Source organism: Barbatula barbatula (genome assembly GCF_947034865.1).
Source record: "Barbatula barbatula genome assembly, chromosome: 23".
Taxonomy (NCBI): domain Eukaryota; kingdom Metazoa; phylum Chordata; class Actinopteri; order Cypriniformes; family Nemacheilidae; genus Barbatula; species Barbatula barbatula.
Window position 1 is genome coordinate 12,986,222 of NC_136786.1, and position 27,794 is coordinate 13,014,015.

The 27,794-nt window shown below is 38.2% G+C and overlaps 1 protein-coding gene across 1 annotated transcript in view; it reads right to left on the bottom strand.

Annotated features, from left to right (window-relative positions):
• The window catches only part of LOC306889026 (contactin-associated protein-like 2), an 86,281-nt gene that overhangs the window by 12,370 nt on the left and 46,117 nt on the right, over positions 1–27,794 (bottom strand). The window contains exons 4-9 of the mRNA XM_079447681.1: positions 21,889–22,059; positions 12,243–12,461; positions 8,914–9,150; positions 5,856–6,089; positions 4,789–4,922; positions 1,203–1,296 (exon numbers count right to left, since the gene is read on the bottom strand). Of these exons, the coding sequence (XP_079303807.1) occupies positions 1,203–1,296; positions 4,789–4,922; positions 5,856–6,089; positions 8,914–9,150; positions 12,243–12,461; positions 21,889–22,059 (1,089 nt within the window). The remainder of the gene's footprint in view (positions 1–1,202; positions 1,297–4,788; positions 4,923–5,855; positions 6,090–8,913; positions 9,151–12,242; positions 12,462–21,888; positions 22,060–27,794) is intronic.

Genomic DNA, 27,794 nt, shown 5'->3' on the forward strand with positions numbered 1-27,794 from the left:
GATCTGCAATATCTGGGGAACACACAAACTCTGTAGGAGTTTTATGAATTCATTTATGTCTTCATTTGATCTTTATTTAACCTCACTAGGAGAAACAACTGAGACGTTCAATTGTGTTTTTCTTTCCTATGGCAGTTCACAAGATTCAGTCCCACTGAGTGATGGGTGAGTAAACAGGATAGACATTGTCGTTTTTTATTGTTAAGCAGGAATCATTTCTTCTGTTGCTCAGTGTGACCTAAATCCTAATAAAACTGCTGAATAAAAATGTCCTGTCATTAGTCTCAAGCATATGCAACAGACAGTGCTGTCAGGCTTTGGGCATGGCCGAATGAAAGCAGGTGCTTGTGTGACAGGTGTAATTATCAGACAAACTGTCTCCTGCTATTGGAAACAACAGCAGGTCACTTTGCTGTTTTTGGCGTGTCGGCACGCTGAGGGGAATTGAGCATAATGGGGCCGGTTGGTGCCTTATTGATATTCATTGAGAGACGCGTGCAAAGAAAGTGCATGTCTGTTACATGCTTCAGGGTAAGAGACCTTTCAGTGCGTGTCCTAATGTCTTTATAGGACATTTAAAGGGACAGTTCACCCTAAAATAAAAGATCCCCCTCGTGCCAATCAAAACCTGTATATGACTTCTTGGTACACAAAAGAAGATATTTTTCTAAATGTCTCATTGGTGATTTGCAGAAGAAAGAAAGCCATACAGGTTTGGAATTACATGAGACAAAATAATGATATTTTTTGGGGTAAACTATACCCCTAAGGACCCTGACTCAGATACACTGTGAGAAGTAAGGCAGACTGCAGAGAGAGCATGACATTGGAGACTCTGTGATGGCCAACTATGCTTTGTTTTTTACTATGCAGCTTATGATAATTAAAATGTAATACATTTTGTGCATTTGTTTAATGTATAATTGTATAATAACGTTTTATAGTATACTACGTTTTTATACTGAAAGTCACTGTGCATGCCCCAAAATCATTTAAGCAAAATTATCCCTAATTGCCCCCTAGTGGCACCCATGCAGCATTGCAGAACCTTTTTATGCCATATTTACCTAAATAGAAATATACAAAAACTATAATTTTTTTGTTAGGTAGAATGTTTATTGCCAATACGTTTTCCAGTTAATCTAGAATTTGATACAAGAAAGGTTAATCCAAGGCTTGGGAGAAGAAACAGGAGGACTTACCAAAAACCTTTCCCAGGAAGAGGGACTTGATCCGGTTGAACTGTACGTCTGAGGCTTCAGGCAGGGTGTAGCTGACTGATGGATAATGATCCAGCTACAAGACAAACACATGTAATTAGGATTGAAAACAACACTGTTAAACCTTCTCTTGAGGTCATCAAATGCCAATGCATATTTTTAAGTGTCCTTCAGTGAACTTTGGCGCCATCTTCTGGCCAATAGTTTATAAACAACAAAATGTGTACACAGTAGTCAATCCTGTAAATGAAACATTAAATCTAAATGTATGCAAATAAAAATGTAAACAACAATTACTACACGTAATAATAACAAGTATATATAGAAATTATTTTCTATATGTAGCAACACATACAAACAGACAGTCAGTTTTATTTGGTTACTAATTTTATATTTTTATTATATTAGCATTATTTATGTTATTTTACTTATTGCATAATACAGATTGACTTGATTAAAAACATATTTTTGCAGACCATATTTCAATATGGTATCCAGTAGGCCTACAGCTGTTATTGTTTATTTAAACACACAGACACACACAGACACACACACACACAGACACACACACACACACACGCACACACACACGCACGCACACACGCACGCACACACAGTTTGGTTTTGTTACAGCTGATTCACAGGCACTCGTAATAAGCACAAGGCATCTCAACCTCTGTATTAAAAAATTATTATTTCCACTAAATTACTTTATTGTGCTTGAAGATACGGCTGCTCTCCTACTCTCCTCTGTGCTGTGAAAGCGGCTCTCTCATCGCCGCACAATGACGTGAATACCAATGAGGCTAACAGAAAGAAACACAGGCTCCGACACAATACCGTTTGTCTGACATATTTCAGCTCTAATTTGTTTCACTGTTGTGAGGGACTGATAAATGCAGGCATGTTTATTCAGACGCCTCCCAGGTGCACTTGTGATGGGAAATTCATCCGGGGAACTTCTCCCTCCCTCACCGTAAACCATCACTCATCTGGAACCTTGTCCAATTGCATTTCTAAATCTCATAAGATGTCTCATGCTCTTGTGTTTCCACTGCTGCTAACAGGGGAGGGCGTGTTGCCGTTTATCAATGGGATAATGGGACCAAATTTAATTGCTTGCAGCTTGTTTACCTTTATCTTGGGATGTAGGTATGACTTTGAGAGAGAGAGAGAGAGAGAGAGAGAGAGAGGCTGTCCCCTGCAGTGCTGTTGCCCTGTTCTGATGCAGCTAGTGTTAATGAGCCCTGCTGTGAGCCTATAATTAATCACCATCCAACAAGCTGCTTGACAGAAGCCTCTTCTGCACCGCGGCCACACAGAGAGGGACAGCCCTGAGGTATAGACACCACCCCATTAAGAGAATAATTCAAAGAGAGAAAGAGAGAGAGAGAGAGAGAGAGAGAGAGAGAGAGAGAGCAAATCAATACAAAAGACAGTGTATATAAGAATGGAAAACAATATCAAATAAAGTGAAAATGTTGGGGGATCAATGTTTATTCTACATTTCTGTCTGTGCGCATTATTCATTTCTAAAAGGTGAAAAAAAATGTTTTTAGGCGATCATAATTGCATGGTGCCATCTTAGCTTAAAGTTTATTCACAGCAATGCCATAGAAGAACCTTTTGTTGGTCCCTTAAAACACAATTTATTTAAAGAGTTTATGAGTTTACAACTTCTTACATTTTTATATTATAAAAGAACCCTTGTGTACTAAAAATAAGCTTTTGGGAAACATGATATGGTTCTTGGGAGGTTATCCAAACAACGACCACGTAAAAGCAAATTTCTATTAAATTCAAATCAAAACCACGTGATTGAAAACAATCTTTCAGTGATTCTTTTTGTGTGCACACAGCGCATCGACACAGACCGTGTCCTGCTCGGTCCTATAGCCTACTTCTCCATGGCGATGACGGCGTGTGGTTAAAAAATAATTAAAAAACTGATTTGAAAGTGAGGGGGACACGGACAGGATTTTGAAAAGTGAGGGGGGACATGTCTCCCCTGTCCCCAGTGGAAATTACGCCCTCCAGGGTCCAGCAGGGGATGATCTTTCAATCTCTTTAGAATAGGTCAACTCTTAGATCATGACTCACAAAAGCATTGTGCCGGGTCCTCCGCATTACTTTGATAGCAAGCTGACCTGATAGGATGGGGGAAAAACCTAAAAGAATACATTACTCTATATGAATAATGCATTCCTGAATGAAACGGTGCCTGCCAATTGCCTTAGGGTTAAAAAAACTTCCAAAAGATCAAGCAGAACTCTGATTGCTTTGTCTGTATGGTTGTTCTCTTAGTTATGCTTTGACCTTTCACTGTCCGATTCAAAAAGGGTGCGACGCTTCATTTATCACAGGTGTGGATGTGTGGAAAGGTCAGATGGACCGATGTTATTGGCTTTCCTACCTGTATCCGTTTTGAAGCGAACTCTTTTCTCTTTTGGAAAATGCATGTGTTGTATCTAACACCGCAAGAACTGATACATTGACGGGGTTGATGTGGAATTTCAAGCAGCAACTTTAATGTCCTGCAGCCCAAAACTAATTTAGAAAACATTTTTCTTATTCTTGTATCATTACACACGCAGTATTATCTTGACAAAACTATACGAAACTATGTACTGTAATATATATATATATATATATATATATATATATATACAGTATATCATTTTATATGTGACACACACCCACAAATGTGAACGATGGCACTTGGTTTTTGCTGCAATGTCAGCAGGGTTCCAAGGGTCCATAAAAGAAGGGCGAACAGGCTATGGTCCTCTTTCTCTCTCTCTCTGAACCAGACGTCTAGTGGTCTGCAGGATCTTACGCTTGGCAGAGTTGTGTCACAAGAAGTGAAATAAGGCTGAATTAAAGAGAGCTACAGCCTTGCTTTAAGACCTCATGCCCACAGGCTTATCTCAGTGCCGTGCCTCATGCGTTTAGACAGCGGGGATTTGATTATTTGATTTAGAAGCGTGAAACACATCGAAGGGACCCAAGATAGACAGTGGAGAGAGAGGAGCGAGAGTCAACAGAACACACTTTAGTCGACAAGGTCACAGTATATCTGACATGCTCTGTGCCCCTCTGTCATTCATATTGTTCTCCTGGCTCATGTGTCATGGAGATGGAATGGGGGTGAAAGGAAGCATACAGCTCCATCACCTGAGACGCAACTTGTTATAAGCACATATCCTGCAGATCGGACATCAGGCCTTGAGATGATGGTGTGGAGGAACTCATGCTTCCTGGGATCTTGATTACTCTGTTATCGCTCCATCTTTGCTGAGCGTCCTGCTTATCGATCACACAGGCTGCTGTGCGTCCCGCCATTTAGGACATAATAAAAATCTAAAGTGCGCACTGAGTCTAAGTTCAGGGATCAATATGGGCTTTCAATTATCCTGCAGACTAGTGTGAACATTTACATTTAGTCATTTAGCGTCTTACAAACTCGGTAAACAATGGAAGCAATTGGAACAACATCAAGTGTGCGGCTACTAGCTCACATCTTTAACCACTACGACTGTATATTATTCTGTTTGTGTATGTCTTTTACCTGTATTTCTATGTCTCTCTCCACGCGAGAGATGTTGACGGTGTGAGGCTGCCCGTTGGCCAAGTTCCTTTGGTCAATATCAATGGTGAATGGTTCTCTGAGACCACCCAAGTTGTAACGCAGCTGCAGGGTGCCTGAGCAAAGCCGGTTGAGACAGAGAATGAGAAAGAAACAGAAATATTTAAACAAGTGAGGTCATAGGGAATCTGTAAAAATTCAGAAAAAACATAACTGTATTTGGGTTGACGGCAACAGATACACATTTATTGTAGGCTTCGGAAGCTTAACCAAAGGAATTATGTAAAGTCAGTCTTGTGTGTTAACTTTACATTTTATGGAATGGTCTTTAATGACAAAATAAACAGTATGTTTGAGTTTGTGTTAAAAGTGATAGTTCACCCAAAAATTGGTTCACCCATTCACTTCTATTGTATGGACACAAAACCAATGCAAGTGAATGGGTGGCACCAAGGTTTGAAAGTGGATAAATTATACCTTTAAAGTCTTTACATTCAACTCCAGACGTGAACGGATGATAGGATTCTGCTTATGCCAACAGACAGTGATGTCATTTTCTGTGTCATTTGTCACATAATTAGCTTTTACTGTTAATTTACACGCCACATAATTGACGCTCCTATAAATCTCACGTCTCCCCGATGAACTGTAAAGATTCTCTACGTGGTTGAATGAGTGTGTAACTAGTATCTGATTTCTAAACTCCATACTGAACCCCATATTTAATTTGCCTGGAATGAAAGCGATGCTTTGAGGAACTGAATTATGATTCAATATTTCATACTGTACTCTTGTACAAGCAAACAAAAATGTAGTTTCTTCATTGATTTGTTTGTACTTCGATTCCTCACACCCTTGTATTTGCAATACTTAAATATGGCATCCACTCTGACTAAAGTCTACACTTAATACAGCATGACATATTAAACAGACTAGGACTGATCAAGAGTTCAGCTCCAAGTTGAACGGACTCTACAGCAACATTTGGTTGAAGGTGAATACAAAGACACAGAGCAGACAAGAATTTTCATACCATCAACATGTCTTACCGTTAAGACGAAGCACCACGGCCATGTAGTCCTGGGTTTTAGAACTGACAAAGACCAGGACACTGGGAGACGTGGAGGTACTGAAACTGAAGGTGAGGTCTTCACGTGTAAGGTTCGTCTCTGTTGAAACGCTATGAGTTATGCTCTTGTCATCCAGGCCGGAGGCTGCGGCCACCATGTCTGTTGTGAGGTTATATCTGACCAGTGTCCCTGCCTCAAAGAAACCTCCGACGTCTGGAAGAAGAGAGAGATGCTTTCAGAAAACGGACATTACCCTCATGTTTTGCATTCATGGGCGGCCTTCACCAGAAGCTATAAAATAGAGAGGACACCTTCTTATTACCTTTTTACTTGAGGGGAGAACAAAGGTCCTTACACGGATCGTTTAACCTGACTGCTAGGAAGTGTGTGCAAGTGTGCGTGGATTTGTCTTACACGAGCTGTATAAACAGCGCAGGATTTGTTGCATATGGGGTGGAACAGGAAGAACCGTGGGAAATCAAGATGAGTAATGAAGTAAATACACACAAGGGTAAAAAGAGAGCGAACGAACATGACAACGCGAACCCGCGCTGAATATCTCATGCACGCAGAGGACGAGGTGGGTTTATCTGCTATTCATTGCATTCATATTCTCCTATTCAGGCATGTAACCCACGGGAACAGACAAATGAGCTTGGCACAAATGCTGTATTGGGAGAGGAAGAGAAAATCAGTGCAGAGACTATAGATTGGTTTAATTATTTGCGGAGAAGCCCTTGAGCATTCTCTACTTTTTTATGAGGCTGCGCTGTGGGGTTCAAGAGCAACGGGGACAAGATTTCCCTCTATACATTTATTAAGAAAATGCAGCTCACTTTTATGATTCATCCTGAGGATGTTTCTGTTATAACATTGCATGCAAAGATTTTTATGTAAAATATTAATATACTGTAGGTGGATTACTACTTCCAAACGTATGGATCATTTAACTACTGTACAATTACTTCAAAAAGGATAGTTCACCCCAAAAAAGTCATCATTGACTTTCTTTCTTCTGCAGAACACAAAATAATATATTTTGAAGAATGTTGTTAACTGGCATTAACCGCCATTGTTCAGTTAGCAACTTTCTTTATAATATCTTCTTTTGTGTTCATACAGAATTGAAGTGACAAGAGGGTCAAGAGAGTCCATGAATACAGAATTTTCATATTTGAGTGAACTATCCATTTAAAGCTATTCAATATAGTGTTCACTTCTACTGTCCATACTAATCACAGTGTACTATATGTTGTCACATTTACCGTGCAGTGATTCTTGGCAAGAGAAGATTTAGAATTTGGCTCATTCTGCAGAGGAACACAGGATATAAATAAACATCCTACTGCTGATTAAAGCCACAGGCAAAAGCATGAGTAAATTAAAAGTATCTGTCATTACGATAAACAGAGAGGCCACAGAGTTCCTATACCCAATAATCTTCTACAATTAGGCGAACAGATGGTTTGGCGATACTCCTGAATACATAAACAGATTTAAACCTTTAGGTTAAGAATCATTAAAGTGTATGAATGTAAAACAATGGAAAAAGAATGTGGATGGACTGGTGGGATCAGAATCTTGGTTTATTCTCAAGGTCCAATTATAGTGTGAGAGCGTTTGCCTACACCACAGCTCCATAAAGAAAAATAGTTTTTAGTAAAACTAAAAAGGAACAAATACATTACAGTCATATTATGAAGGAATGAGGCATTTATATAGCGCTTTATTGTGTATTACTGAACACCCAAAGCGCTATACAATTATATGAGGGGAGAGTCTCCTCAACCACCACCATGCAGCATCCACCTGGATGATGTGACGGCAGCCACAGTACAACGGCGCCATTGCCCTCACCACACACCAGCTATAGGTGGAGAGGAGAGAGATATAGAGCCAATTTAGAGGTTAGGGATTATTAGGAGGCCATGCTTGACAAGGGCCAGTTGAGGGAATCTGGCCAGGAGGGAATCTGGCCAGGAGGGAATCTGGCCTTTACGAGAAGAGCCATGGGGTCTTTAATGACCACAGGGAGTCAGGACATTGGTTTAACGTCTCATCCAAAGGACGGTGCTTTTTACAGTATAGTGTCCCAGGTCTACAGGGTGAAATGGTTCCTGGCCATATGTATAATATGTAATTTATATGTAGCCATGTAATATATGCACCTGTAAAAGAAAATATATAACGGTATATAATTATTGGTAATAAATTACAGTACATCTCTAAGTTCAGTATCTACAGGCCCACATTTATTAAATGTATAAAAAATGTGCTTGATAACATAAAGTTTAATGAAGCACATCCATGAAGTGCAGAAAGTGAAGGTGATGCGCATTATCGAGCCGCAGACGTAACTCAGCATTTGGGAGCAGCTGCATTGACCCAAGGCTACTAAATCTGAAAGAATTCATTATTGACTGCAATACCCAATACGGCATGAGTAAATATGTGTGAAATGGAAATGTGTTTCACGCTTAGCTTGATGGAGGTCTTGATAGAGAGAGCAAGGCCTTATCATGTCAGTGATGCTATTAGCATATTCAAACGAAGGGGGGGGTTAGAAATTGATCATCATAGGTGGGAAGGAAGGGTAGGGAAGGGACATTCTTTCTCGAGAGCAGTGGTTCCCAAAATTTTTGAAAGATAGGCTCCCCTTTGTATCAGTACAGTGGGCGGAGCTGAGGGGAGCGATTCTCTCTCGGGAACAGTCCAAGTGCGTTAAAATTATATTTAAACTTTACATATGTATGAAAGATATCAGTGTTTTTTTCGCATATATTCATTTTCGTATGGATATGCTCATATGTTGGTGTTTTGATATATTTTTAAATATAAGATGTAAAAGATTATTAAATGATACTGGAAAAAACCTGAGATTGGCGGCACCTCTAGCCAGTGGTCACGGCACCCACTTTGGGAACAACTGCTCTAGAGAACATTTTATTTAACAAATGACGGTGTGCGTTATAATTTATTCATATTTAATATCCAAATTCAGGAGCAAAAAGATTGGGATACTGGGTTAAAAACTGACCTTTAGTACACGAAGGTCCATCATACGCTGTGGAGGTGCAGTCACAAGAATAGCCGTTGTATTTCTCCACACACTTGCCCCCGTTACGGCAATACATCCCAAAACTGGTGCAGTGACCCGAGCAACCGGGCTTCACTCCAGGGGTGACATTCGCCCTCTCTTCCAAATCAAGGGTCACCCCGTTCATCTTGAGAGATCGGATGCATCCAAGAAATCCTCTCTGACCTCCCGATGCACCTGAACGAGAATAGACAATGACTGGTCAATATTTCGCATGGCATAATTTGGCATTGTACAAAATCACTTAACTCATTAACTCAACAACTAGCTGGAAAACAATGTAGAATGAGACTTTAATGAGACGTTAAGCCTTTTGTTGCATCTATTATGTTTATTCAATAAAACAGACCTTAGAGAAATTACACTGGGAAATGAACTAGAATTTCACAATCGGGAACTCTTCAATGTCATGTTGGGACACTTTTTTTAATTGTGGGAATCTGTCCACTTCAACAAAAGACATGAAATCTTTTGCTAGATTAATAGTAGATTAATAGTGAATGGCCAAGCAATTGCATTAAATATTTACTAAAGGTGAACAGATCCATGACCCTACCACAATATATCACACTGTCAAATTCGGAAAGTTGTACTAATTCTTCCAAAGACATGATATGAATTAGAGTATAGGCTGACTATTGCACTATAATCTGACTATTGTGATTTTTTGTGAAAAGTTTCCTAAACTCAATTCTTTATTTTTCCGTAAACTTTTAAGTCAGATGATGACCTGGATTCTTGGCTCATAAAGCCAAGCAAAGCTCCACTCATCAGCTGTAAAAGGGATTTCTTTCGATCAATGCCAAATATATATATTTTCTTTCTTCTTCCCAAAGCCACGATTAGTCAAATCGTGTTTTTTCACAGTTTACTGTAATGCGAATAAACCAGAGTGAATGAAAAAGGCTGTTATGGCGAGCTGTTAAAACCCTTCTTAAGTTCACTGCTTCCATCTCCGATGAGACTTGCATGGGAAATTATTCTCTAATAAAACTGTAATGAATTAGCATATTACATTTATTAGACTATCCCGCCCAGTGGAATCGTTTTCATTCACTTTTACCCCTGCAGTGCGTAGGATGGCTTTGGCCTTGCAGCAAACGATTACCTGCCCGAAATAGTACTCCATGTTCAGACAGATAGCGAGATAGACAGAACGATAGACAAAACAGATAGAGAGATATACAAATATAGATAAAACTAATATTTATTTGTTCATTCTCTAGTCACACCAAGACTGCTTGTTTGGGGTAAAAAAAAAGTTACCTACTGTCCTGACAGGCCCATGATGCCGGCTTCCCTGTGGAGAGCCAATGCCACCCAGACATGCAAGCAAGATGGTGATGACAGAAAAACAACACAAGCAAAAAATAAAAAAATAACAACACAATGAGACTAAAAGTATGCATTGCTTAGAATACTTAACAGTGCATAACAAAGACCAAACAGAGGGAAATAAAACGGCACTAAAAAGAAAACGTAATGAGAGAGTTAAAAAGAATGAAAGATTCTGAATATAGTCGAATGCAAACCTGCTGAAAAGGACTTTTCTGGAGTCTAGTTGTTATTTGATATGAAGACAATAAAGAATGAACAGGCTTTTAATCTTCCATTAATAAAAGAGGGCACTATAAATGCAAACCAAATTCAAAAAAGACACAAGCGTTCAAGGGTGAAAGGAAATAGAAGGAAATTGGCTTTATCAATAAATGATGACATGAAACACAGAGCGTTCCACGCAGCAATTCATGAGGAGATGTGAACAGGAGAGATGCTTGACAGGTCTGGACATCTCCAGCTCTGCTCACTCAGCACATACAAACCAATTAGTTTTCCCACGGAGGGTCAGAGACGGAAGACATCGAGTTGATCTCTACAGACTTTACATTTCTACTGAGCCACTGACAGGATTAGATCAACATCCGTTTGGATTGCTCATTACACATACACCTGACATAAATCAAACTGCAACGTCCAATATCTTTCAGATTCTAGTTGAAAATGTAAATTATATTTTGACCTGCTCCATGGATAACATACGAATGAAAGTTACAGCAAATGTAAAGGAACAGGTCACCCCAAAATAATTCTTCTTCTCACACCCTTAAATTGTTCCAAATCTGTATGAATTAGGAAAAATGCTCTTAATCAAACAGTTCTTGGCCACCATTGACTATATGAAGATATTTTGAAGAATGTAGAACAGTTCTGGGGCACTTTTGACTACCATTGTCATTTTTCTTACTATGGTAGTCAATGGTGGCCAAGAACTTGGTTTGGTTACAAGCATTCTTCCAAATATCTTTCTCTGTGTTCATCAGAACAAAGACATTCGTACAAACAACTCAAGGGTAAGTAAAGGATGACAGAATATACATTTTTGGGTGAACTGTCCCTTTAAGATGAAGAAATTCCCCACAATTGACTTGAATTGACTTGACTGAAAAGCTTGTTCAAAAAAGAAATATTCCTGACATGAACTATTAAATGCACAACCTAGACGTGCTTTCTAAAAGCTCCCTGAGGAGAACCATATCGGTGAATAATCTTTCAATCTTTTCTTAATGAGCATCAAAGACATTTGCTGAAAAGAATAAGTCAAAGAACAAAATCGCACAATGAATGCCCAAAGCCATGCTATTCAAGAGATAATTGCCTTATGAGTGACACACACACTATTATTAGACCTAGCACTTGTTCAACCGTATTCAGTCAAACCCATCTTCTACCAGTGGATTTCTCTCACTTTGGAGGTGAACGGTGAACTCCCGTGTGTCCTGTGTCATTAAGTTAAGGTTTAAGTAGCTGCACCTGCATCTTAAGTGCTGACTATAAATACACTTTCAGGAAAGAACAAAGTGCTCAAGAACTCCAAGAAATGACTTTTCAGCAAAGACAGACAGAGATAGAGAAAAGTGCAAGAAAAATACATATTAATTCATTCATTCATTCATACATAAACTGTCAAAATAACAGATAGAGAATGAGGAGGAATCTTGTTTTTTGTTTGAATGTGGTAATGAAAACAAATCCTTCGTTGTCCTCCAGGTTTCCTAAATACAAGTCTCATTAACTCCTCAGAAAGTTTCTGAAAATATCTGAGCATGCTTTTGCACATCTGGTTAGAACTTATCTACATGTGTAGACGTATGTAACACAAATGTGTCATTGTGTATATGTAGCTGTGTAACATGAAGCTACTGTTTTCAATGTAAAAGCATTCAGTATTTGGGACCAGAATGTATCTAACCAATGTGTGTGGTTCTTACCAACATAAAGCTGGCTGTAGAGCTCCAGACGTGTGTGTCCTTGTGTCGGAGCAGGACGGATCTCTTTGTATTTCTGGTCTAGTGTCAGAATGGCTTCTTTCGTGTTCCTCTCTGCACTCACCCGGTGCCACTGGTCATCGTTCACAGGACTGGGAGAGTGAACATTCAGCTCCACAGGCCCGTTCCCGACATCGAATGAGAACGACACCACCGTAGAGGCTACAGAGAGAGTCAAACACAATGAATGCATTGCTTTGTGACATATTCACATCTTGATTTTATTGAATATTTAATAACAAATAAAAAAGCCTCTGGAGTGTTAAGGCTTGATATTAAATTAGGAAGAATGAAAAAACGGTACATGGTAAATCAATTATATCATTTTTATAAGCACGAAATGTTCTGGTATTGAATAAGATTTAAGTAACAGCATTGCATTTCTACAGTATAGTACGTATAACCTCAAGAGCAAAAATCCCAGGAAATAATTTGTACGCACATTACATAATTATGCAGTATATAAACACACTTGCTTTTTTGTTATGCTATTTGTTATGAATCCGGATAGTTCTGAATACTTGTTTATTCTATAATTTGGTTTATTTTTTCTGCCTTATGTTTTCAGAACGATGAAGTGTTTTAAAAATTCGGAATAACCAAACCTGTAAAAGCTTAGGTACATCATTACAGCCCTTCAAAAAGCTTAGGGAGCTCGTATGTTTACCACGCTGAATTCATTACAGCTTTTTATGAGTCAGTGTTGAGTATTCTTCTGCATAAACAGCGAAGATTGACAGCTGCACTCCTGGAGGTGGATAAGTATTTATAACGAATGGAGGAAAGTGTTTGCGCCACGACTGCCTAATGTCATTTTTGTCCTCAAAAGGTGAGAAAATCCTGATTTAGAATCATCCGCTAACACCTGAGACACGTTACAGCAGAGTCATCATTAACCCATAATGCACCGCTCCTCCATAAACGATAGGTAAAAGCATAATCTCAGAATTAGAAATGTGATACAGATTCAATATGATATGCATGACATAAATCCTGCCATTTGCACAGTGAAGGGAACTCATTTTAAAGGATAAACCTGGCTTCGAGTCAAACATATCTCTGAATTTCTTGGGTAGACCGGCTCTGTTTGGACAGGGTTACTATGACTGTGCAGATACTGAAGGCAGGAGCTATAGACGTGATAGCCGGCCACTGCTATTGTCACCACTTTAGGAAGTTAAGGTGCTGTGATATGATGCAGGAGCATCTTATCAGTTAGGAACTCAAGCGTACAGTATCTGTGACACAGTGGAAAATCAACCTGTGTGCCTTTTACGGAAGTTTTAGATTCTGACTACTGCAACAATCTGTGCCCTTTACAGACTGAACAGCTGGCCACCAAGATACACACACACTTACTGCCCAACTGAAACAGCGCACTTGCTATATCTGGTTTTGATGCATTTATTTAAACATCGTTTATCGTGCTGACTGGTTAAACGGCCTGTGAAAACATTTTTTCTTTAAATAGGGCAACATTCCTTCTGGGATTAATTTTGAGGGGCATTTTAAAAATGTTTAAGGGCATAACTAAGAGTGTCATATTCCGGTTTGGACAATAACCAATACATTAAAGTCACCGTGAAACGGAAGTTGTGACTGTCCCCCCCCATTGTGAAGTATTTCCAAGTGAGGCAGCTTCTGAAATGAGAAGGAAATTTAGGCGGGATTTCGTTCACAGAGAACTGACTGGAAACAAAATGGATACGGATTTGTATTGATCCGCGACATGTTGCTCGATAGCCCCCCTCCTCACGCCATAACCTGTCAAAAGGAAGAGAAGTTGTTTCGGAGGAACGGTTTACGTTTTTGATTAAAGATTATGAGGGCACATAAATTAAATAAAAAGAAATACAAATAAACTGCACGGATAAATAATTTATAAAAACACTACAATACTTTAAATACCATAATCATCAATATCGTGTGAATACTAATATAAACATTTGATAATATTGCAAATGATTCAGCACTCATCTTTTTTCAGCACTATATTTTTCAAATATATCGCGATAATGTTATACGTGAAAATCTGATATTGTGACAGCCCTATGCATAACCATAAAAAAACTTGTTTCATCTATTTACATCTAAAAACTTCAATCTTTTATTATAATACACTAATAAATTATTTAACTAATTATATTCTTAACAATCAAACTTATAAAAAAACACCACAATAACGCTTCATTATAATTTTACTTTAAAATAGTTACACTGATCTTAACTTTATACTGGTCACCCATCCAACAATACTTACTTTTTAAAGACAGTGACTACATATATCTTACATCACACATCAATCCCTCATAGCACTTTTTAATTTCTAACCCTGCTGCACAAAACAACACTTTTTAACTATTATTTCCAGGACTTTCTCTTTATTTTCATCCAGAAGTCACAATCATCATCATCATCATCATCTCACCAGATATTTTAATATCCCTTAGTATTACTGATATATTCTACAGTCACCATTTATGTTCTCTGTTCTGTTTTTCTAATGAGTCTTTCTACGCAAGTGTTCCTGTTGCGGTCACTAGGGGGTGCTGTTTCACTGTTCTTTACATGCAGATGCGGTGCAGACAGGATGAATTAAGAATGAAGGACGGTGTTTCAGCGCCATTCATAAAGCCACCTGTTCAGCTCACATTCTGAAGTGGAAGGTAACAATGGCAGGGTCAGCTAGCGCTCCTAACCTGTGGCACAGTGCCATGAGACAGCTGTTACATCAACACTCACAGAGGAACAGTTGTAGCCAGTTTATGCAGATTTATGGGCGCACATGCTCACATAAATTCACATACGTTTTGTATTTGAGTCCACGTTTGTATTATAATGTCAGGTGTGCAAACTGGATCAATAATTTTTAGCCAAAATTAAACAATATTTTTTGGGGATTGCGTGGAGCATCAAAATGCACCAATTATTGTGAAGCAATAGATTTATATTGTTTGTATAAGAAGCCGAATGGGATTTAAATAAATTGAACCTGAAAAATAAAGTGTGCATCATATAAATCCAAAAGCTCCAGTCCAGATTAATTGAAAAAGTCCAACAACCAGTAAATTCCTCTAGATTTTCCGTTATAAAAAAAGATTCAGGATTAGATCAACATGAGCAAGAGTAAATTTGCATAAAATTGAATTTGTTTTTGGGTGAACTATCTCTCTAAAACACAAACAAGCCCTCTTTGAGAGTGTTGTAGATTTCTCATGGGAGAGATAGCAAATGACAGAAAGAGAGAGAGAGAGAGAGAGAGAGAGAGAGAGAGAGGAAGGGGCAGGCCTGGCAGGTGTGCGGTTCAGACTAGGGCTGCTCCATCGTTCTCCACCCTCTGATCCTTGTAATTGGATTTACTGCACATGGCCAGCCAACGTTGAGCATCAAGTCTGTGTCACTATACTTCTGCAGTGCATTCATTTGTGTGTGTTTGTGTGCTTGTTTATATGAGTTTAATGTTGTTCTGTCCACAACTGTGGGCGTTCAGCCGACCACTGTTTTTACATTTAGCAGGAAAACCAAACAAAACCAGCAAGCCAATGTAGTGAAAAGTGTGTTTGTTTTTATATTTGATAATCTGCAAAACTGGCTGAGAGCTAAACTATCACACCAATAGAGCAAAACATTTCATGATACCACATGAATGGCTTTTATATGCATTACCAATGTAAATTTGTGATGGAATAGGCAAAAAACAAAAAACAAACTGATTTGTGAAGCAGCTGTATGTCCTCCCATACTGGCTTCTGTCTCGCTAAATTTTTTATCTAAAACCAAGGATATTTTAGAGGTCTGAACCCCACCAAAGGCTCATGGTTTTCACATCTATTTGTCGATGTATTACAAGCAAGACTCTCATACAAACGGTCAGGTGTTCTGAAGAGTCACGTTGCCATTTCTCCCTCAGGCCCACAGAGAGCCCCCACTTCATTAAAGATGCATCAAAGACAGACTGAAGCTCTTCCTCCATCTGAGGCCACAGCGGACCCAAGTCGTCTTCACATTCATCTAGCAGCCCGAACAGAGTGTAGAAAAGAGCTTTGTTCAGGAATAAACCAGTTGCGATGATCTGACAAGTCTAATAGACACGTCCATGTCCAGAAAGTGGGATTCTAGTGTCTCTGAACTTTAAAATGTATGGAATGCAGCGATGACTTCTAGTAAGCACTTGTGCATAAGAGTCTTAAAAACAGCACATCAAACGAAAATTACAAATTGCTGGTCTAATTGAAATGTAATGTTTTAATGAAAAAAAATAACATATGCCCTTTAATGAAGGAAGCTTCAATCATTTCATTTTGAACATGAAATAATTAAACATCAAATTGTAATTAAACATCAGACTGCTTTGGAAAAACTCCAGATGTGAAAATTCACAGCATACAGTACATATGGCTGAATCCAATTGAAGCCTGAAAGCCTCATCTGCATGGCCGAGTAAGAAAGAGTGTGAAAATTACACATTATTGTTCAATGGTGGATTGATGTCACTTGAGACCTTAAATTCTCAGAGCTCGAGATAAGGAGCGGCGAAAAAGATTTGAGCTAAAACAGGTCAGAGAAGGCAGAAAGTGGGCATAAATCAATCATTCAATGATGAATCATGCCAACAGAGGGCACAAAGAGAAAGAAATAAAAGTATTAAAGAAATAGTTCACCCAAAAATGTTCCCATTGACTTGACCATAGTATTTTTTATTCCCACTATGGAAAGTCAATGATGACCATTTTTGGGGTGAACTATTCCTTTAAGAGTTAGAGGCCAGATTTACACCTCTTTTGGCATAAATAAAAAAAAAAAATACATGCAATGATTATTAACGCTGAAAAGCTGTAGACGCTGTGCGACTGACATTATTGCGTATGCATTTGTAGTTCCCTCTTCAGATGCAAACTTTACGGGAGGAGAGTATTTCAATGAATCACGCCCAAAAAGCATCTCTAAACCCTGCGCTAAATCATTAAGGGAATGAGATATTGCATCTGTTCTCTCCCATCTGTGTTTTTTTAAAGTTGTGCTCTCACGCTATTTTGCCCTGTTTAGTAAATCTGGCCCTAGGATGCATTGTTTTTCATGGGATCAGTGGGGAAGACCAATTGTGAATCAGAAGACTGTGGCATGTGCTCAGACCTCATTTGCAGTCAGCACTACAGAGGTGACATTTTGATATGCTTTTCGAGGGCGTACCGGGCAGATAAAGCTCCAGAATATCCTTTTTTTTCTCTTATGCGTAGGCTAAGACTGGGTTTGACACACACAAGCATAAAACATGGTCTTTCAAACTTTTATTTCAAACTTTTCAATCTTTCTAAAGGTCAGAACCTCTTAAGATGCACTATTCGTCTATTTTAAGTTAACACAAATGCTACCAAGTTAGCATTATTTAATTTAATCCTGGAATAATTTAATACAGTATGTTCAATATACACACACATGTAAACAAAAAAATTTCTTTAAAGAAAATATATATCCCTTAGCCTCGGTTTTGAGTTTTGTCAATACTGACTTCTGGTTCCTGCACCAAGCCAGAAGAGACAGGGCAGCATATCTACATGACTGAAATCTCACATCCGTTCTAAACTAACCGTACGTGATGCCTCTCGCTCATTTCAGGCCTCGGTTTGAGTCATTACTGAAGAAAACCAGGCAGACCAAAATAAGGAAGTAGGATTAGGAGTATAGGCATAAATCGATGAGACATAATGGAAGGCTAGAAAAAGAGAGTTTCGATTGAACAATCTGCACTTTTGCCAACGTGCGCACACACACACAAACACACACGGTTGGTCTGAATACACCCTTAATCTCACACACAGGCCTGCAGCAGGGGCTGATTTCTCTTCTTTTCTGGATGGATACATGCAGCAGGTGAATATCCAGCTTTAGAGAAAAGCTCTGGAGTGTTTACACTGGGTCTTGCACATGATGACCTGCTGGTGCTGTCAACAAGCTCAGACACTGAGGCTTAAACTCAGACACTGATACAAATAGTACACGTGTACTTTCAACTTAGTTTTTTCCTTTCTGTACTGCGTCTGTGTCTCTGTTCTACTCTGATGCCACTGTATCAGGCGAAGTGGTGAATTACAAAAATAAAAGTATGCGCGCTCTCCAAATGGACAAAAACAGACTTGTTACACATTTCTCATCTGAAATGTTATTGTTCAGATTGGCTCTTTTATTGACATTTGTGACCCTGGATCACAAAACCAGTCTTAACGGGAACATTTTTAGTAAAAGCCAAAAATCCATTGTGTGGGTAAAAAATATAGATTTTTCTTTTATGCCAAAAAACATTAGGATATTAAGTAAAGATCATGTTCCATATAGATATTTTGTACATTTTCAACCCAAAATATATAAAAACTTTATTTTTGTGAGTTGATGGCCTGCTACAGTGCCTCGGATTGACAACTTCATAGGCGATTTTCTCAATATTTAGATTTTTTGAGATTTACACTCTTGTATCTCCACCAGATATTGTCCAATCTTAGCAACCCATATATCAATAAAAAGCTTAACTATTCAGCTTTCCGTTGATGTAAAAATCTCAATTTTGAATAATTGACCCATAAGACTGGTTTTGTTGTCCAGGGTCACATTTCAGGACATTAATGGAGTAATGTGAGGTTTTATTTCTTGTTTTATGTGGCAGGGACAGTTTATCTAAAAATGAAACTTCTGTCATAATTTACCCACTCTCATTTCATTCCAAACCTGGATGAACACAAATGAAGAGATTTTGGAGAATGCTGGTAACCAAACAGCATTGGCCTCCATTGACTTCCATTGTATTGACACAAAACCAAATTTCTCTAAATATATTTCTAAAAAGTCATACAAAGGTTTTGAATGACATGAGGGAGATTTTGATGCCTTTAAAAGGTCTCTGAAAGGGAGATAAAAATGTACGGTTCATAATCCTTTGATGACAATATTTATATGAGAGATTTGAGATTACTTAGATTTTGTCCTTAGAAATCAATTGTGAGATGCATAAAACTTCACAAAATTGTCTTCTAATATGTCTATGAGAAATAAGTGAAACGTTACCAAGATTTTTCTGTCTTACATATGGCAGTGCCGCTCTCACGTATAAGCAAAGGCTGTAGCTAAGCAGAATCCTTTAGTAAGAAGCTGAATATAAAAAGTGAGCACATCTGTCATATTGAAGCCCTTCCTTCATGGATGCCAATAACCTCCTGCTCTCCGGAGGACAGTGCTACTGCTGGGGCAAAGTGAGCAGCAATAAGCACTAATAGCTTCCAGTTTCCCCATATTATCATCATGCCAGCCTCATTCAGGGCCACTTTGTATGCATCCATGCCCCGCTAGCAGCACAAACACTCAAAGCCGAGAGTGCTGTCTTCTCCACAGACGGGTCTGTAGACTTCTACACGTGATGTATGCATAATGCCCAGTTGGCCGTCCTTTCCAGCATACCCGCATCTAGTGATTGATGCCTTGCTGTCACCCAGCTCTAAGAAATCACTAAGCGAGTCGCCGTTCTCTCTGCTCGGTCTCACCTACATTTTGTTCAATTCTTATTTAAAAAGGGAAGGGAGGAGAACAATATTTGCTTCTCTCAGACCAAAGGAAGAGTAAAGCAGCAGGGTGTAAAAATAATGAGTTTTGTGAGGATTCGGGAACGTATTTGTAAATACAAGCGCAGGGAATGTGACGTCCTAACCCGAGTGTTTTGTTTCTCTGAGTTGAGGACAGGGGGGCTGCAGGAGGTGCCGTCTCGACAAATGGAGCCAGTAAGCTGATTTCCAGCCCTCCATGTGCTTCTTCAGAGCCCTTGAGAGATACACGGTTGCCTGGGGAGATATATAACCGGCTAAAGGACACACTCTTGGCTCAGGATTCGGTGCGGGGGTGCATGTGTGGGGGGGATTTGGGTGTAAGAAATGTGGCTTTCTGGTGCCCAGATAACGTGTTTTATGGAGTTTAAGAAAGGCAAATTTTTACTTTTTTTAAGGAGTTCACTTAAAAAAATAACTTATGCCGTTACCGACTTTTATTCAGCAGAACAAAAAGTGGAAACTTCTCTTGCATACAATATAAGTGAAGGAGATGCTGTTTAAACCAGCCCATATCATATTCAATTTGATATATTTAACTCTCAAATGTAAGCGAAAATCTGCATTCGGGTAAACAAATCCAGTTTGCGGCGATGTGTTACATTTACTGTAAAATAGTTCATAAGAACTTCTTTAAACAATAAAAGTTGTGCCATTTACTTTATTTTCACTGCTGACTGCAAGTGTTGGGTATAACTAGTAACTAAGTAATTTGTAACTGTAATTTAATTACTTTCCCCTTGAAAAAGTAAGTAAGGGATTCTTATTTTTTCTTTAGTTAAATTACAGTTACCTCTAATGTAATTAAACTAAACACTGTGTGTAATATGTGTGAGTGCAATAGTGGAATTGACATAAAAATTCTAATCTAACTTTAAAATCTGGGCTTTTAATGTATAAAACTCAAATTTGGAATACTTTGTTCACTTAATAATACTACGTCATGTACTTTTATATGATTTATTTGAATGAATTAAAAGAGCTGTTTCATGTCGTTCTTTGAATCACTTAACTAAACAAGGTTGATATAGGACATAGAAAGTAATTAGTGTGAAGTAATTAAATACTTTTTGTACAGTAATCTAATATCACTATTGAATATGTATTTAGTAACTAGTAATTAATTACTTTTTCAGAGTAACTTGCCCAATACTGCTGACTACATGCGTTGTTTTCCATCTGATTTTTTGGCTTGGTCAAAGTAAAATGGCGGAAATGGCTGATTCAGAAATGAGAGACAAAGCACATAACAACAGCATTCAGAGATTTACACAGATATTCGAGTTAAACATTGAAAAGAGCAAAAATTGTTCGGCAACAATGAGCCACTTCAGGAAACGTGAAACGCTGCATGAAACACAGGATTTATCCGTGATGGTGTTTTATTGTGTTCCGGATTGCCTATTCTGCGGTAAACAGTGTGAAGGAATCACACAGCTCGGCTCGGGGGGTGCAAACGCAATCTGCCAGAAAGAAATTTCTCTTTCATTCATTCTAGCTCTGTACGAATAACTTATATTTAAATGCCTGGTTACACTGCCAGATCTACAATCTAGCCATCTTGGAGGAAAACATCTCATTTCAGTAAATAGAAATTTATAAGTAATTACTGAGCCTGTTTTAAGCCTCCACATCTTTCTTCTCTCCGAGCCTTGATTTATATTCAACGGAGAACAATCGGCAACAAATTTGAGGCAAATGTATTGTAATCAGGGCTACAAATTGAGACCTAATCACAATAGCCAGACGCACCAGTCCACCAGCAAAAAAGATAAGGACAGAGGACACGGGCAATGAGTGCATTTCTGATGCGATTCCGCTGGAGTGCCATCTCAGCAGTTCCTCTATTACAACTTATCATTCCTCTGCAGTAAGTGCATAACTGTGGGATTCATAATAACAGCCGGTGAAAAAGACATGGGGGGCTCAAAGAAATGAAAGGAAGACTGATATTCAGAGAGAGGGACCTAGAGAAAGAAAGAAAATATAAGCCGGGCCCTTACATTTCAACTCCAGACGAATGAAATCCGTGTTCCCGAGGTTCTCCAGGAAGACGCCGTGGGGAGCAGAGGTCTTGAAGTAAAAGGAGATGTCAGCACTTGTTTCTCCTTGAAAAGTGGAGAAGTGCAGATATGAGGACGGGGTGTTGAAGGACGCTGCATTCCAATAGCTTCCTGAAAACAAAAAGCAGGCAAAGATTTCAACAATTCTGTAATAGAAACTGAAGACTCAAGGACTTTGGACTGCTCTGTGGGCCACTAGTGGTCTGTAAAACTGGGCAGGTAAAAGTAAAGCTATTTTAAAATGATTTCTATTTTATTAGTCATTTTTGTTTTGAGGTAGTGGGTCGATTTTTTTCCTGATTTAGAAAATTATCTGGTCTGCAATTTCTCTTAAAAATAATTCAGTGGCCTAGAAAATATTACAAAACCAAACGTTTCAGTGGGACATATTACAAAATTGATAAAAAATCCAACAGTTGTCGCCGCCAATAGCCTTGTGGTTATTGTGCCGACATACAGTGCCAGTGCACTTGCGGTCCGACCCGAGTGCTTTGCCGGTACCACTCCTCTGTCTCTAACTAAAAGCTTTCCTGTCTGTTCTCCACTGTCCTATCAAACAGAAAAGGCAAAAAGCCCCTAAAATATAACTTCCAACAGTTAATTTCTCTCAAATTTACATATATTATTGAAGTATATTTATGAAAAATGCTTTAATCCAATACCTGATTGAAATTCATGGTTTCATATAATCTTTTCATACAAATATTTTATGCTAATAAATTGATCTCAATAAATGTAAACATTTTTAAATGTTTCTTTTATATAATTCAAATCACTTATTTTACTGTAAATCCAGAATACAAGTTTATGTTTATAATAATATATGTCTGTGCACTGTGTAAATTTAATTTGGTGTTTATCAACACATACAAACATGTATATATTTAAGAAAAGTACAAAATATTAATAAAAAAATATATATATAATTATAAATCTATACATGCCCATATTTTCTAAATAATATATAAGTATATGTATGTGTTTAAAAATACAATATTAATTTACATAGTGCACAGACATATATTATTATAACAACAAACGGTTATTCTGGGTGCGATTGATCATTGAACAGCCCTAATATCTTTAATATTAGACATGTAATATTAAAGGTATGCATACATTTCCTCAACTACAAACATTTTAGTTTCTGCAGGGCATTGTTATTTCTCACAAAGGGGTTGTAAGCAAAGCTACATCAGACACAGTGCAATGCCCATCTCATTCTGTATGGCCAGTTTCCACCATTACTGCAATGAATGTTGTTTATTTCTGTGGCAAAGGGGAATAAGGAGGTCCTCTGCCCAAAAGTCATTTCAAAGCCAGCTTGCCAACATCTCTCTTTTGCAATAGCCCTGACGGTTTGACCCCCACCCACCTTGTGAAAGAGGTGCATCGAATCCACACTTAGTCCAGTGGAAAAGACCAAAATAAAGTGTCATCTGTCTCGACATGATAAGTGGTGCCTGTTTCAGGTTAAGGCGGTATTGTTGGTAAGAGGCGGGCTCAGGGAGAAAGCAAGAGATCAATCAAAACCAAAACTGTTCAACTCAGAATATGTATGAAACTTTTTTGTAGTGGGCTGTTGGACATCATCTGGCTGCCCTTATAACACTTCAGTATGGGTGCATTTCTCACTATTAACTAACATGCATATTATTGGCATATTGGCTGTTTATTAGTAGGCCTACTTATAAAGCACATGTTCTGCATGACCATCCCTAATCCTACCCAATACCTTAACCTACCACCTTACTAACTATAAATAAGCAACAAAGCAAGAGTTTATTGGGGGAAACGTCGTAGATAATGGTTTGTTTATAGCAAGATTTGCCCCCTATACTGACGTGTGACAAACATTTTCTTAAATGTTTTATGCATCTTATTGATAGGAAATAATAAGACATTGTGAAAAAATTATCACATTTGTACTTTATTTGTCTAAATTACTAAAATGTAGACAACTGTAGGCAGCTTTTTAACATGAATTACCAGATATTAAGTAAATGTAGATTTTTCTTAAACTATCACTTAAAGGTCCAGTGTATGAAATTTAGCGGCATCTAGCGATGAGGTTGTGAACTGCAACCAACTGCTTACTCCACCCCCCTCCCTTTCAAAGCACTAGGGTGACTGACACAGAAATAAGATGTTGTCACGTTTTCGCTTCTTTGCTAGAGGAGATAACATATTTACGAAACCAGCTCTGTAGAGAAGTTTGTCCGTTATGGGCTACTGTAGAAACAACATGGCGAATTCCATGTAAGGTGTAAGTAGATAGAAATAGTAAGTAGATAGAAATACCTTATTCTAAGGTAATAAAACATAACACGTCATTATGCAAGGTCACTCTGAAGACATAGTTATGTACATTATATTGCATTTCTGTCAATAGATTCTCAAAAAAAAATAAGAAACACAGACTGCACTTTTAAATAGATGACACCTTGAAAGCCTTTCATGGCTCATCATTTCAATATATGTCAAAAAATGAACTGTACACAAACCTAATCTACTGTATGTGGCACAATGATCTTGTACTTCATAATGAGAAAATGTCCTGCACTAACAGCAATTTACAGTAACTTCAGTACATTTTCTCAGTGTTCAGTACTGCATCCTTGTATTACACAAACCTGCATTTGTTATGCACAGATTGCTGTAATACAAATCATTCCGCAGTTGTACTGCAGTTCATTTCTGTACTAGTGGTATTAGTGTGTAGGTGTATGTGTGGGAGACAGTAAAAACATAACATGTTGCCCCTTGGAATATCTCCTCGTAAAATTAAACCAACATTTGCCTTACCACCTCCTAGCGTGTACTTTTTAAGAGATACTTTCTTTCAAAATGCACCACTGTTGTAATAAATAAAAGGAAGCACGCCTGACTGAAATGATATGCTGCTTGTGTTGAGCTACTGGCTAAATGCTAAAACCCAAACAGAGAGTGATAGACAGTTTGCAAAGCTGCACGCTTGTCGACAGACGGCCTTTATTAATGACTCCTGTGGCAGAGAGATCAGATTTATTTCAAGACTTTTACCGCGGCTCTAGTGCTTTAAATCAGGGGCCTAAATAATGTTACCTCACTCCGTTGTAATGTCATGCATAAAACAGAAGGGTACGGAGAGGAAGAGAGCAGGAGAGAAAGAATAAAAGAGCTCACGAAGGAGAAAAATTGAATGTGATGGAGAAGAACATTGTGACAACAGGAGGGAAAGATTTTAAAGGGTTGGTGTCATCCGAGGACATGGAGACAAAGAGATAGAAGGGGAGTGAGAGAGAGTGAAGTGATCGATAAATGAAGCTTTTTATGCAAGATAGTAATAAGTGAATGTGTATCTGTACCCATATCACCTTTTGGAGACTAGAATGTTTATCAAGGAGGTCTTTAGAGAGATTCATCCAAAACCCATCCAGAAATTCACTTTATAGCCAAGTGCTTTCATTACAAATACAAAGCGGACATACGTCAACAAACATCTCTTCACTTTCAAGTCCAGAAATGTCTGCTTGTATATTGTGAATAGATTCCCCCAGAAGCACTGGGATGTTGGTAGGAGAACAGGAATGGACCACAAGGCCATGAGGGAGGTTTGGGCTTATCACAGCGGCACAGGAACACGCCTGCATTCAGATTTTATTCAAGCCTGCTGAATGAAGGACTGTTCTTCAGTCTGTCTATTAACACCCAATACCCCATGTTTTTGGAATAAAAGTGAGAAACACGAATGATGGATGCTGAGCAAATATGGCATCTACCCAAAACATACTTCAGCCTCTGAGTTCATGTTGTAATGCTGACCCTGACGTTCTCTGTTTTTAAACAACGGACTAAAATGTTTGGTTGAAATGGAACGTTGCATTGATCATCAAAAAGCATCTCAATATCAAACACGTCACTTCTGTTTTTGAACAATGTCAGATGAGGTGTTTTTGATTCAATAAAAGCTGCAGTGTTCTTCAGCTGTGTCACAACCGAATTCATGTTTGAATGCTTCTTGGGCGGTTCGCTAACATAGTCCAGGACAACACAAGCAGACCTATTTGGCTGTAAAGATCCTGTAATCCCAAGTACTTTATAGCTAACGCATACATCCAAAAATGAGAGATTTCAGGAAAGCTTAGCTTCCAAAAAGAAAAATACTCAACCCTCGTATTTACATTCTGCTTTGTCAATGTAAAAAACACTACTTTCAACACTGAACAGTAAGGGATGCTTTTTACGTTTGTACGGAACATTCATGTTTGGCAAATGATTAAACTTCAGGTATACTATTCAACAGAGGTGGGTAGTAACCCGCTACATTTACTTCGTTACATTTACTTGAGTAACATTTTGGAAAATATGTACTTTTACTCTTACTTGAATATATTTCTAATAGAAAATCTTTACTTTTACTTTGTTACATTGCGTGATGTTCCTTCGTTCCTTTATTTTAAAATATGCAACATAAAATGGTTGTTTATTTCAAGGTTGTCATCTCTTTTTAGGGGCATTCCCTAATGATTGATTCTTTTGAGTCGATTCTTTTGAAAGCATTAATTGAACAATGGGCAAAACCGTCTGAATAGGTTCACGAATCAGTTGCAATGATTTGTTCAGTTCGCAGCACGATCTGAATCATCTGAAGCGGTGGATTACTCACTCCTCCTAGTGCGAAACATAAGAACATGCAAAACACAAAGAGCGGATATGAATCTATATCTATCTTATCAAAACTGCAAATGTGTCATATTGTTTGCCAGCAATGATAAATGCCTGCCATATGCGCTCACCGCCGCGACCTGTTCGTCAGACACAGCAACATGCGTGCGACCTGTTAGACACAGAGATGTGGGCTTGCAGAAATATACATTTTGAAGAATGGAGGGAAGAAAACTTGTTGATGGGCGTGTGGTACACAGTTTATTGTATGTTTACAAGAAAGAGCTTTTCACAACACACACATGTGATTAATTTAGTCTAAAATCAGTTTGTATTTCACATAAGAGAGCAAAAAAGATTTTAGGAGATGCTCTGAGTTTAGTTAAATGGACTGTAAATGCAAAACTCTGCAGGTTCACTTCAGTGTGACATGGTCTATTATTCTAAATAAGTAGTTGTGTAGGCTACATTGATATTAGGACTAGATTCAATTTACAGAAATGCTTGTGTCTTCTGTGTTTGTCTATTCTTAAGTCTCTGTGTGTATATTGCAAAGATATCTGCTTAAGTAACTAGCTACTTCAATAGTTTTTTCATTGCATACTTTTTTACTTTTACTAAAGTAATTTTTAAAATAGTGACTTTTACTTTTGCTTGAGTAACAATTTCTCTTGTTACTTGTATACTTTTACTTGAGTAAAGATTTTGGCTACTCTACCCACCTCTGCTCTTCAAACCAAATAACAAACTGTTGTAACTTTGTTTTTAGTGGGACTGATATGATGTGAATGAGGTGTGTTGGCACACATGGATACAAGAGTATAGACAACTCCAGGACCAGAGCCAAACTCACAGATGATGCCGGTAGACTCCTAACACAAATATAATTTTGTAACCCTATCATTTCTCACAAACAGTAGGAACTTTGAGGGATCACACAATGTAAAACTAAACGGTAAAAATAATTATTAATAATTAATATGAAATTATCTTACCTTATTTTACTTTATTCACACTACATAGAAAAGAGCTGGCCCACCTAACACATAGCCCACCATTTTTTTACTGAGTTCTGTGAAATCACAGAGTTTCTTGTTCCTTGCCACTGTCTTCTTTAGTTTGCTCTTTGGGAGCACAGATATATTTATATAAATTTTTTTTACATTTTTTTTTGAAGCTTTGAGTAAAACTGCTTAGTA